The 11,323-nt window shown below is 53.9% G+C and overlaps 1 protein-coding gene across 8 annotated transcripts; it reads right to left on the bottom strand.

Annotated features, from left to right (window-relative positions):
* Nucleotides 1-1,254: 1,254 nt before the first annotated feature.
* Nucleotides 1,255-10,854, bottom strand: Ndrg2 (NDRG family member 2). 8 transcript variants are annotated; one of them, XM_075950056.1, is made up of 17 exons: nucleotides 10,694-10,854; nucleotides 10,021-10,573; nucleotides 7,564-7,644; nucleotides 7,204-7,245; nucleotides 6,797-6,902; nucleotides 6,476-6,596; nucleotides 6,227-6,289; nucleotides 5,030-5,090; nucleotides 4,799-4,885; nucleotides 4,577-4,633; nucleotides 4,319-4,422; nucleotides 3,471-3,515; nucleotides 3,183-3,234; nucleotides 2,750-2,797; nucleotides 2,545-2,580; nucleotides 2,360-2,411; nucleotides 1,255-2,258 (listed from the first exon to the last, which is right to left on the bottom strand). In XM_075950056.1, exons 3-17 carry the CDS (start codon nucleotides 7,636-7,638, stop codon nucleotides 2,092-2,094), a joined length of 1,116 nt encoding a protein of 371 aa, XP_075806171.1. In that variant the 5' UTR covers nucleotides 7,639-7,644; nucleotides 10,021-10,573; nucleotides 10,694-10,854; the 3' UTR covers nucleotides 1,255-2,091. The 8 variants fall into 8 exon arrangements, with proteins under 8 accessions (XP_075806171.1, XP_075806172.1, XP_075806173.1 ...); XM_075950057.1 differs by lacking the exons at nucleotides 10,021-10,573; nucleotides 10,694-10,854 and adding an exon at nucleotides 9,416-10,015; XM_075950058.1 differs by lacking the exons at nucleotides 10,021-10,573; nucleotides 10,694-10,854 and adding an exon at nucleotides 9,563-9,837.
* Nucleotides 10,855-11,323: the final 469 nt, after the last annotated feature.

Here is an 11,323-nt window from a genome sequence, read left to right as displayed (position 1 = left end):
TCACAGAGATCCGTCTGTCTCTGCCTCCAGAGTGCTGGGATTAAAGGCATGCGCCACCACCACTCAGCTCTGCACCTCACTTTTTGAGACTGGGTGTCGTCTAGCACAACCCTCTAAATTAAACAGCCACCATCGTCATGTCTGTCTGCAAAAGATCTTCATAGCTAGGCTTGTTGACACAAAGGAAGGACGCAGGTCACTGAACCCCACTACCACTCCTCCCACCCATCTCTGAGGCCGTGGACTCGGAGAGGAGCAAGAGTATACAGCTTGGGAAGACTAGGAGCGAGTTCCACCTGAACAGCAATGGAGAATCATCACCTTTATGAGATGCAGACCTTCCAGTGTGCCTGCCCACAATCTCTTTAATTGGTTTCCCAGAGTGCATTTCGGTTTGTCATTGGAACCTCTTGAGAAGGGGCTAGTTCCATTGCTTGGTTCTAAACCCTCAGAAAGAAAATTCTCCCAGCACTCGGTCCCAACTGACACTGCTGCCCACTGATTGGCTAGCCTGGCCAGGCAGTGAGCCACATAGTTTAACTCCCAGATCCCCCCCCCCCCATTCCACCAGTGAATAAAATACTCAAAGGGACTTCCATTTTGCTGTGACCTTCTTAAGACTTCCAGATGCCTAGAGCCCTTGGAGGGTAAGAGAGGGTGTTGCATCCCCTGAAACTATAAGTATGCTAGCAGTGAGCTGCCATATGGGCTAGGAACTGAACCCAGGTCCCCCGAAGAGTAGCTAGCGCTCCTAACCACCGAGCCATCTTCCTGGCCCTTCAGTCAGCTCTCTTTCTTTCTTTTAATATTTATTTATTTATTATGTATATAATATCCTGTCTGTGTGTATGCCTGCAGGCCAGAAGAGGGCACCAGACCCCATTACAGATGGTTGTGAGCCGCCATGTGGTTGCTGGGAATTGAACTCAGGACCTTTGGAAGAGGAGGCAATGCTCTTAACCTCTGAGCCATCTCTCCAGCCCCCAGTCAGCTTTCTTGAAGAACACGATATTGATGACATCTCTGAAGTCATAGTCTTCCTCGAGGACCCACAAATGATAAGCAAGTCCCCTGAAATCTACACCAGTTCTCTTTCCCAAGCTTATACACATTGTTAATAGAAAGAGCAATACCATGTTTCTCAGATCCCATGCTCACAGACTGCACAAACCACCTCCCGGGTTATAGCACCTGGAGGGGAGCAAGGAGGGGGCAGGGAAGGGGCGGGATGCAGGCACATCCAGACCAGGTTAATAACGGTACTCAGCTTCCTCTAGAGTTTATTGTCACCGCATAAGTGGGAGACAGGAGGTCACGCTCTACACACAACAGTATGGTCAGAGCCGCGGCAGCCCTTCCCACCCTGATGCCAAGCCCCAAGCAGTCTGGCCTGAGCTCTCTCCCCTACGTGTGCACTGATAGCTACGGAAGTTAGTGCAGCCACATGCCAGGCCCGCTCTGCTGCCCCAGCTCCCATCCTTCCACCACTATTCTTCATGCCCACCATTTCCCAGTCTTACTTCCATGTTACGTGCTGGATATTTCCGTCACATTTTAAGAACCACTGGCACACCAGCAAGTTTCCCCCAAAAGACAATCACTTAAGCCCATTGCCTTCAAAGGCCTGAGAAAAGTCAAGGCAAAGCCACTGCCAGCTTTGGGGAATGGAGTACCCATCTCCCACCCTTACACACACACACACACACACACATACACACAACTCTCTACCCTTGCAAACACGGGATACAGAGAGGGAGTGATGGGGGCCCCACGGCAGCTGTAACAGCTTCTGATTCCTCACCTACAAACACCTGGGTCAGGGAGAGAAGACACGAGACTTCTCAACACCAACATGGGAGAGGGGATAATTTAGGGGCCTGGATCTCTAAGAGATATTAGGACATCTCTCTTAGGAGCTAGAGGAAATCACAGGTTAAAGGTCAAGGTTAGGGTAACAATTAAAGATCAAAGTCGTCTCTCTGCATCCTCTGCACATCTTCCTTCTTACTCTGGCCCAACGCCCCACTACACCTCCCGGGTTAGCGCTATGGGAGGTGAGGCTGGGTTCCACACCAGGGCCACGAGGGTCATTCAACAGGAGACCTCCATGGTGTGCCCCGGGGGTGCAGATGGCAGAGTCCCAGACTCGCTGCTCTGTGACAGGGTGCGGGAACGGGACCTGCTGCCATCAATGGAAGCCGCACTGGTCAGTGAAGCTGTACGAGACCGAGACAGGCGAGTCATGCAGGATGAGGCCACTGTGGAAACAGAACGATGAGCCAGCCATCGACTGAGAGATGGGGAGTTCGAGAGTCAGCCTCAAACAGGTCCGCCCTCACCCCTCTGCCCCAGTACTCACTGTAGCCCATGCCCTGCAGGAAGTACTTGAAAGCCTCAGTCAGCTTGCCTGGCTGTGGGCATATCACAAGGGAAGGGGACAGTCAGAGAGATAGGGATCGACACCAGGAAAGCCCAGCGACAGAGCACAGATGAAAGACACTGATAAATCCCACTTCCCCATCCCATGGGTGGTAGGACACTCACCTGCGTCAGCTGTGGCTGGCCTCCAGAGTCAGCCATCTGCTCAGGAAAGGACACAGGGCTGCATGAGATGATCCAGGCAGAGGGAAAGGGGCCCTGTCCTACCAGTCCCTTTGTTCTGCTCTCCTGACCCACAATGAACCCGCAAGGCTTAGACACTGGAATTTGGAGTATGTGTGGTCCTGGACAGGCTTGGAGGACTACTGACCTTGAGGAAGGAGGTCTGTGTGGGGTCCAGCTTGGAGTTACATTCCACCTGGAATAAGTAGGGGCAGAAGGAATGAGCTGCCCTCCGCACAGCCCTTCCCCTCCGAGGGACCCTGTTCTTTTCCATTTCTTTGTCAGCCCCCTACCCAATAATTTTTTTCTTTTGGTTTTTCAAGACAGGGTTTCAGTGTGTAGCTCTGGCTGTCCTGGAACTCACTTTGTAGACCAGGCTGGCCTCAAACTCACAGAGACCCACCTGCTTCTGCCTCCCAAGTGCTGGGATTAAAGGCAGGCGCCACCACCACCCAGCTCCAATTGTGTCTTAACAAAAATAAAACTTCCTAAAGTTGCTCCTCCAGTCCCAGAGTTTGCCCCTTGGCAAGATCCACTTCTGACTGCAACATTCCCTCACTGCCCTGAAAGTTGCTACTGACCACAGCATCTTCGTGGGGCGCCTGGTCTCCGACCACCAGCATTACAGGGCACCTAGAGGCACAGGGTCGGGGGGAGGCAGTGAGCCCTGCCCTTCCTCACACACCACTTCCCACAGCCGCCTTTCTCCTGCTGACTTAGCAAGAGCACCCAAAGGGGCAGGCCCAAAGGGAGGCAGCCTGCTGCACAGAATGGAGTTAGAAGCAGGTAAGTTCTCTATAAGGATTAGGGGTGCTGGTACCAAGGGACAGTCCAGGGACAGGGCAAAGCGGTATCTGCCAAAGTCTTACTTGAGGGTCATCTCGCCACCTCGCTCAAAGTTCAGGTCTCGGCGGCTGGAGAGGGTTCAAAGAGAAGTTGTTTTTGACAGGCAATGTTGTCTATCTAGATAAGCTACCTCCTCCACAGGAAGATAGCTCCCCTTTTTATAGTCAACTGTTAGTGATGAAAAGTTAACACCAGGGGCTGGGGTTGCAGCTTGCTGGTAGAGTACCTGCTTAGCATCTACGAGGGGAGACCACAGAAGATGGCAGGGACATGCCAAAAGCACCCCACCCCACCAATAATCATTTGTGCCCTAGATCTCTGGCCAGAGGCACCTAAGGGTGAGGAAGGGCACAAGAACGAGAAATACGGGGCTGGAGAGGTGGCTCAGTGGCTAAGAGCACTGGCTGCCCTTACAGGAGACCCAGATTCAATTCCCAGCATCCACACAGCAGCTCACACCTGTTCGAGGGAATCTGACACCCTGCACGCTGCACACGGAACCCTGCCTGCCCTGCACACTGCACAGGGAACCCTGCCTGCCCTGTACGCTGCACACGGAACCCTGCCCGCCCCACACACTGCACACGGAACCCTGCCTGCCCCACACGCTGCACACGGAACCCTGCCTGCCCTGCACACTGCACAGGGAACCCTGCCTGCCCTGCACACTGCACAGGGAACCCTGCCTGCCCTGCACGCTGCACACAGAACCCTGCCCACCCCACACGCTGCACACAGAACCCTGCCCACCCCACACGCTGCACACGGAACCCTGCCTGCCCCCACACGCTGCACACGGAACCCTGCCTGCCCCACACGCTGCACACGGAACCCTCTCTCCAGTTCCATGTCCTCTCCACAGCTCACTCACTTGTTGTAACTGTTCCAATACAGTTCAATGTTCTCCAGGTTAGGTGCATGAGTGATGATATTTCTATACTTTTGTATCAATTCAGAATTTCCAGAAAGCTCTTCCTGAAGCACAGAAGAGGTAAAGCAGGGTTAGAAAAGGAAGTCGACAATGACTAAATTATCTCCACACCCCAGATCCTATCCCAGCTAAGGAAGTCACCCCAAAGCGTTCAAGTCCCGCTGGTCACTTCTACTTCTGCCTTCCACGGCCACTTACCTGGCTGAACAGATGCCCAAGGATCATCTCCGGAATGGAAGAGGTAAGGCCGGTCAGCTGCAAGGGCAGGTGAACAAGTTCAAGATGTTGTGGGGAAAGAGACCAGGCAAAGCAACTCAGCTTCGTCTCTGTGCCCCTCACACCCTCCTTGAAAGTCTGAACCTGTTTGGTTACACTGGTAGTGTCCCCACCCTGGATACCAGATCGCAAGCCTCTCCAAACCTTGTGGGCTGCCCAATCCATCCAGCCCTTGGCATTGGGATCAATGTTGATGAGAACGAGCCCTTCGACTGTGTCCGGGTGGGTCAACTGAGGGAAGACAGCAAGATCAGGAGCAGCCGCTCCTGCTCTCTCCCCTGCTCCCTATTTCCTTCCAAAAGGCTGGAATTCAGGGATATGCACCATGCCTACAGTAGTCTGTCTACCGTGGGGTGCCGCTACCCCCAGTCTTACAGCATATCGTGAGAGGATGTAGGCTCCAGCTCCAACACCAACTCCAATTATCGTAGAGAAACTGTGAAAGAGAAACGTATGGGTCATAGACTCTGGCAGCCCAAACTTGCCACAGCCCGGGCTCTTCAAACTCCTCACCATCCTCCCCGAGGTCACAGCCACAAAAAAAGGACAATAAAGGCCTTTCTTTTGGGGCCCCAAGAACTCCTGTGCTTAGTGTAGCTCCCTGAAGTCTATGCTCAGCTTCCTCTCGGAGAACTAGTGTCGTGAAAAGAAACACACATCTCTTCCTACACACACAGCTCATTCATTCTCAATTCATTCTCAATCAACAAGTTCAAACTTGTTCTGAGCCCTGGTTCCTGAGCAACAAGAACTAAGGACCTTAAAGCAAAATATTGAACAGGTGTGATATCAGTGAACAGAAAGAATGGAGAAGACGGGCAAGGAAGTAATCCAGAGTTACTGAGAGCCAGGGTGTCCAGGAAATGCTAAGCCAAGGAGCCCAGGAATCGGGCCAGCAAGATGGCTCAGCAGTCAAAAGCACTTGCTGCTCTTGCGTAGGACCCAGACTGGATTTCCAGCACCTACATGGTGGCTCACAAGAATCTATAACTCAAGTTCCAGGAATTCCAATGCCCTTTTCTGGCCCCTGTGAGCACCAGTCATGTAGGTACTCATACAGACATGTAGGAGGCAAACACTCATACACATAAAATAAAAATAAATAAATCTGAGAGAGAGCGAACACCCTTCCTCTTCAGCATCTTCCTCTGCAGGCCGGAGGGCCCTTGTGAGGCTGATCTTCCAACCCACTAACACCTGACTCCCAGTGTACCAAATGTGACTAAGGAAGACAGGAATGGGGACCAAGACGGGTCTATCTAGTTCCTCGGGGATGAGATCATCTGAACCTCTCCTTACCTAACTCCCAGATCAGAGAAGCTGCCCCCAAGCCTAGACGGGGCCCAGTACAAACCCTTTCACTCTTCCTCTCCCTCAGGAGTGAGACTGCTCTGATAGTTCCAGTCAATATTCCAAGCCCCCGCCCTTCCCCCTAACAACCAAGGTGGAAAACACGGAAGAAGAAGAATATATTGAGACCAAAGTCAGCCCAGGAACCATGGTAGCCACATTCTAAGGGCCTCCTTCCGCTGTAAAGAACACTGGTTCGAAGGACTCCAAGGGGGCTCTCACTTTAAGTACTGCAGGATGCAAGGAATCATATCTGCAAGCTGGTCCAGGGACGGGTACTGGTACCTAGGAAGGAAAGAATGTTGATGTTACCAGTCAGCCCCATGTGCCTCCCCATCCTCTGCCAGAGCTCTCTCTGCCTCCCTCGCTCCCTTCCTCTCTAGTGCAGTGAACTCCTGTTCACCAGCACCTGTCCTCTCTAGCACACCCCACGCACCTGCTTATGCAGAGGGATAAGGAACTAAGTCTTACCCCAAAGGGAACACAGGAGCCCCTTCTTCCATTCCAGGGGCATCCACATGAACCCGCACGAAGTTCTGGATGATTTCTTGCATATCCCCGAACTGAAACAGTGGCTGGAAGCAAGATTTATCTAGAAAGAATCCACATTCCCCGCAACAACAAAATCAGAAGGAAAATGCATCCTCAATTCACATCCCCTCCTCTTGCTCTGACGCCAGCTAAGCAGGAGGAGAAATCCTCTCTGATGCATCATACTGAGCACGGCCCCCAGACACGCTGGGGTTTCCCTCCCCTCCTCTTTCCAGCAAGGAGAAGAAACGAATGTCTTACAGTTGAGTCCTACGTCATGGTAGGTGAAGATGGCTGGGCGTTTGGGTTTGGGGGTGCCATACACGGTAAAGGTGACGGAGCCATAAGGCGTCTCCACAGAGTGAGTCTGTAGAAAGAAAGGTCACCATCAGGGAGAACACACACTGAAGGTTTTCAAAAGGGGGAAGGCCAAAAGAAGACACGATTGATAGGTTAAGAACAGGATCAATGGGTTTTTAGGAAAAGGCTGACAGCAGATCTGGGTTGGAGGGCAGGAAATAATGACAGCCTGGAGATTAAGGAACTCTAAAGAGAGAAAGAAGGGAAGAGAAGAGGAAGGTGGGGGAAAAGTGCAAAGAGCCAGACTGGGACCCTCTCAGTATCAGGGAGAGAAGAGCACAGCCTCCCACCCGGCACTGTCCAGTTACCTGTCCCTGGTCCAAGAGAATTCGGGCAGCTAATTCGGCCTCCTGGAGAGACACACACAGACAGAGACACACAACCACAGAGTGACAAGCAGAGAGAGACACAAAGAGGTAGGTACAGAGAGACCAACAGAGACCAAACACAGAAAGGTTGACAAGAACAAGACAGGAGAGGATTGAGGTTAGTGACGAGACAAGGTCTGGGCTCCCTTTTGCAGAGTCTAGGACAACAGATGGGAAGAGAAGGGTAAAGGAGGGATGTGCATTTGAATGAGAGCCGTGGAGCTAGGGAAACCGGGAGGCAAGGGGGATTTGTCAGAGTATGGGTCTGTGTGGCAGGGAAGCCAAAAAGTCATCATTAACCTTGGCAGTTTCAGGCGTTTGTCCTGGCAACAGTGGCTTCTCCTCAGTGATCTGCACCTCCTGCAGTTCTGCCATGGTGGCCTGGTGGGATAAGAAAACAATAAACCAGCCATGCAGTGATTGTGCACGTCTTTAATCCCACCACTCGGAAGGCAGAGGCAGGTGAATCTCTGTGCAGTCAAGACTAGCCTTGTTTACAGAGTGAGTTTCAGGGCTATGCAGGGAAATCCTGTCTCAAAAAAAAAAAAGGAAGGAAGGGAGGCAGGGAGGGAAGGAAGGAGTGGGGAGAGAGAGGAGAGAGAGAGAGAGAGAGAGAGAGAGAGAGAGAGAGAGAGAGAGAGAGAGAAAGGTAGGAAGAAAGAAAGACAACAAATAAGCCTGGAGGCTGCTCAGCCTCACTCCTCTACTCTCAGCCCAGGTCAATACACCGCTTCCAGGGTACCGAGGAGAGCTGCAAAGGATGACAGCATCAGGACAGCGGCCCCTTCGGACCGCCAGCCCCGTTGCTGCCCCTTCCTCTCTAACAGTCACACCTCCCTCTTGAATGTTCCACAACACCCTCTCCTTTCCTGCAGGGAAACACCAGGGTGGGGAAGCAATGTGGTTCCGGTTTCTTAAGCTATATTTAGGGGCCACCCACACCCCCTGCTGTAGCTCACTGACTGGGCACACTCTAAGTGTACCAAGGGATAGGATAGTGAGAGTTCACAATTGACTATGACCTTCAACTGTAGCTCCAATGCCAGCATCTTGAGGGGCTAAAAATGACTAAGGCAATGGCCAAGTGGAAGGGGTCAACAGAGGACACAGATATCCAATCCAACCAACGCCTCACTTTCTCTGGCGGCTCAAAACCCTTCCCTTCCAAGTACAAGTAAAGCAGCGTACATCAACACTGGAAGGTCCGGAGAGTCGTCGAGCACCCATACAGACTTGCAAAGAAAGAAGCCTGGAGCTTGGGATGGGTGGGGTCAATTTACTGAGCTCCTATTGGTTGGGTGCGGTGAGGCTAGAGGTCAGGGTTCTTAGTCCTGACTCTGGGGTCTGAGAAAACACACGAAGGTGAATGACATGGGAGACAGACTTCGGTCTTTTAGGGACATACCGCCACAGCCAAGACCCAGACTCCTAGGGTCACTAACCCTCCCTAATCTCCACTGAGTCCAGAGAACACGTCCTTTCTAGGCGTCGATCAATACAAGCTGGAGGGGCCTGCGGGGCAACACAGGCAGGGTACGGAGAGAAGGGAGCAGTGACATGGGGACAGAGCATGACTGTGTCAGAACCTTTGGGTCCTACCCCACTGCCACTACCATGTGACCTTGTCCGGTCGGCTACTACTCCGTTTGGACAGCTCTTAGTTGATATGTAAGTAGTTCAGAATGACGTTTTCCTCCACCATTTAAAAACAAACAAGTCATGCCTTCGTCTCTCTCCTCCACCCAATCTAACTGGAGGTCTAGTGGAGAAAGCCAAGGGGGGAATAGGGCGGTCCCCGTAACCTCTCGACTTCCCCGACTGCATGTGTCAGCTGGGAAAGGATGGGTAGGACCTGTGACTGGCCGCTCCCTGAACCCGAAACCTGGCCCTATGAGTCCCTGTCAGCTGGCCCTCGTCAGGACCAACACTCTCGCACGGCCGACACGTAGCACCCAGGACCTGGACACCATCTCAAGAGCGCTCCAAACACATCCTGCACTTTGTAGCGCCTCCGCCTTTGTGCGCAGCAGCGGGGCGTCTCTCTAGGCTGATCCCTTCCCCGGAGCGCAGCCCGGGCACCAGGACCACAATGCCCACCCTCCCGGCCCGCGCCTTCCCAGCCCAGCGGCTGCGCGCTCGCCCCTCCCCCTACCTGCTCTAGCCGCCGCGGACGCTGCCACCTTCACTTGCCTTTGACTTAGGTCCGCCCTAGCTTCGGCTCCTCACAGACCCGCCCCGAGTCCGCCCCTGGGCCATCTCCCTACAGATCCGCCCCGACCCCCATAAACACGCCCGGTACCTCGCCAATGCCGCTCGGGGAGGGGCGAGAGGGGAAGGCTAGGGAGCACCCTGTGGGGGATGCTCGAAGGGTCTCCTCTCGGTGCTCCCCACAACCCCGAGCCGCCGCGTGAAGTGGGTGTGCGCAGGGACCCCTTAAGCCTCCAAATGACCCCCACGCCCACCTCAGCGGCGCCCCCTACTGTGACCTGGCTCTGCCAGGCTCGCTTTTGGCTCTCTTCCCAGACCCCCAGATTGAGTGGCGGCGACGATAGAGAGGGGAGGCCAACCCAAAGTGCCCAAGTCCCACGATTTCAGCTCCGCCCGCCCGGAAGCAGAGAGCTAGGTCAAGGAAAAGGGGAGGTGGGCGAGGGTCACCGCTCAGACCCGGTCCCCGGGCCGGTAGGGGCAGTGGTGTCAGCGTGTCTGGGGACAGGGCGTCGAGGGCGCAAGAATTCCGAGCGCATGGGGTGCTGGTACCTCCTCAGCCGAGTCCGTCGCCTGCTCTCTGGCCGCTCTGTGAGAAGTTGGACAACAAGCAAGGGGGGGTGGGGTGGAAATGCTGGGGGCCGCTATAAATAGAGGGTGAACGAAGGAGGGGGAATCTGGTGGCCAACGGCGACTCCCGGGTCAAGGCCCCAACGCGGGGGGTGGAGTGAGCGTAGGGGAGGGGCTGGGGACCCCCATGGGCTCTGACTCCTGTGTAAACAGGCGCGGGGGCGGAGCTAACCCTGCAAGGGTGGAGTAAGTGTTTGGGGAGGACTCACTGTCCTGGGCTGAGACCCAAGAGACCCTGTGGCTGAGTCGCTAACCCCTCCCAGTCCAACCCCGAAAAAGAGGGCGAGATCTGCTCAGAAAGGCTGAGTGGCAGTGCCCCGTTGCAGATGTCTCCTGAGCTGCTGGCTCCTGAGCCGACTCTTATGTCTAGGTGGAGTTATCATCCTATCCTAGGCTTTCACAAGATTCACATCTGAGACACACCCTCCTTGTGATCTTCAAAGGAAGGCTTGCTGGAGTGGAATAGTTGATGTGGCTGTGGGGAGAAAGTTGTGTTAGGCAGCTAGATTGAGTTTCTCCACAAGTCCTCATTCTCGCACCCCTGCTCCCAGGATCAAGCCTACCCCATCCCCCTTCAGCCCAGTTCCAGACTTGCCGTTTTCGGGGACTGGGCGCCAGGCCAGTTGAAAACAATGTCGAATGGAACTGGAGCTGCCAACGGCAACACCAGCACAAACTGCTCCCCCAAGACCCTCAAATTGCCCTCCCCCCTGCCTGGGAACTACCCTCACCACCCACAGCCCCCCTCCCCAAGAAGCATCAATGCCCCTTTCATCCCCACTTGGCAGGTCTTTTGGAAAGAAGGAGAAGCCAAGAGGGAGGAGGAGACCAGGGTAGGCTCAAACGCAGCCTTCGAAAAAACACCCTAGACCTAAAGAGTTTCCTATATCCCCCGAATGGCGCCTCGAGTTTTTATCTGTTCTTTTCTCCTGCTCCCTTCGTAAGAATTGCCCTAGAAACTGGCACAGAAACCTAGCAATCCAGCTTTCTGCCTAGCCCCTGTGTGCAGGTTTCATGCTCTCCTGGACAAGAGAAAGAGCACAGCTACAGATGGGTAAGATAGGAAAGGACTCGACAGCCCGTGTGACGGACTCAGCCCTTCAGCCTGAGGACTTCTTTCACGTGTCTAACGTAGCTGTACTTGGAGAGGGGGAGGAGGGATAGACTGGAAGGTTCCAGCATCTAAATTCGTCTCTGGGTCAGAATGACTCAGGAAGAACCTGAT

This window comes from Microtus pennsylvanicus, chromosome 15, assembly GCF_037038515.1.
Source record: "Microtus pennsylvanicus isolate mMicPen1 chromosome 15, mMicPen1.hap1, whole genome shotgun sequence".
Lineage (NCBI taxonomy): Eukaryota > Metazoa > Chordata > Mammalia > Rodentia > Cricetidae > Microtus > Microtus pennsylvanicus.
The sequence above is the reverse complement of the archived record's forward strand: the minus strand, read 5'-3'. Positions and strand labels throughout refer to the sequence as shown.

Coding starts and splice junctions, on each gene's coding strand:
- Ndrg2 (XM_075950056.1), bottom strand. CDS start 7,638: ATGGCAGAACTGCAGGAGGTGCAGATCACTGAGGAGAAGCCACTGTTG. Junction 7,246..7,563: donor AAACGCCTGAAACTGCCAAG/GTTAATGATGAC, acceptor GTGTCTCTCCAG/GAGGCCGAATTAGCTGCCCG. Junction 6,290..6,475: donor GCTCCTGTGTTCCCTTTGGG/GTAAGACTTAGT, acceptor TTTCCTTCCTAG/GTACCAGTACCCGTCCCTGG.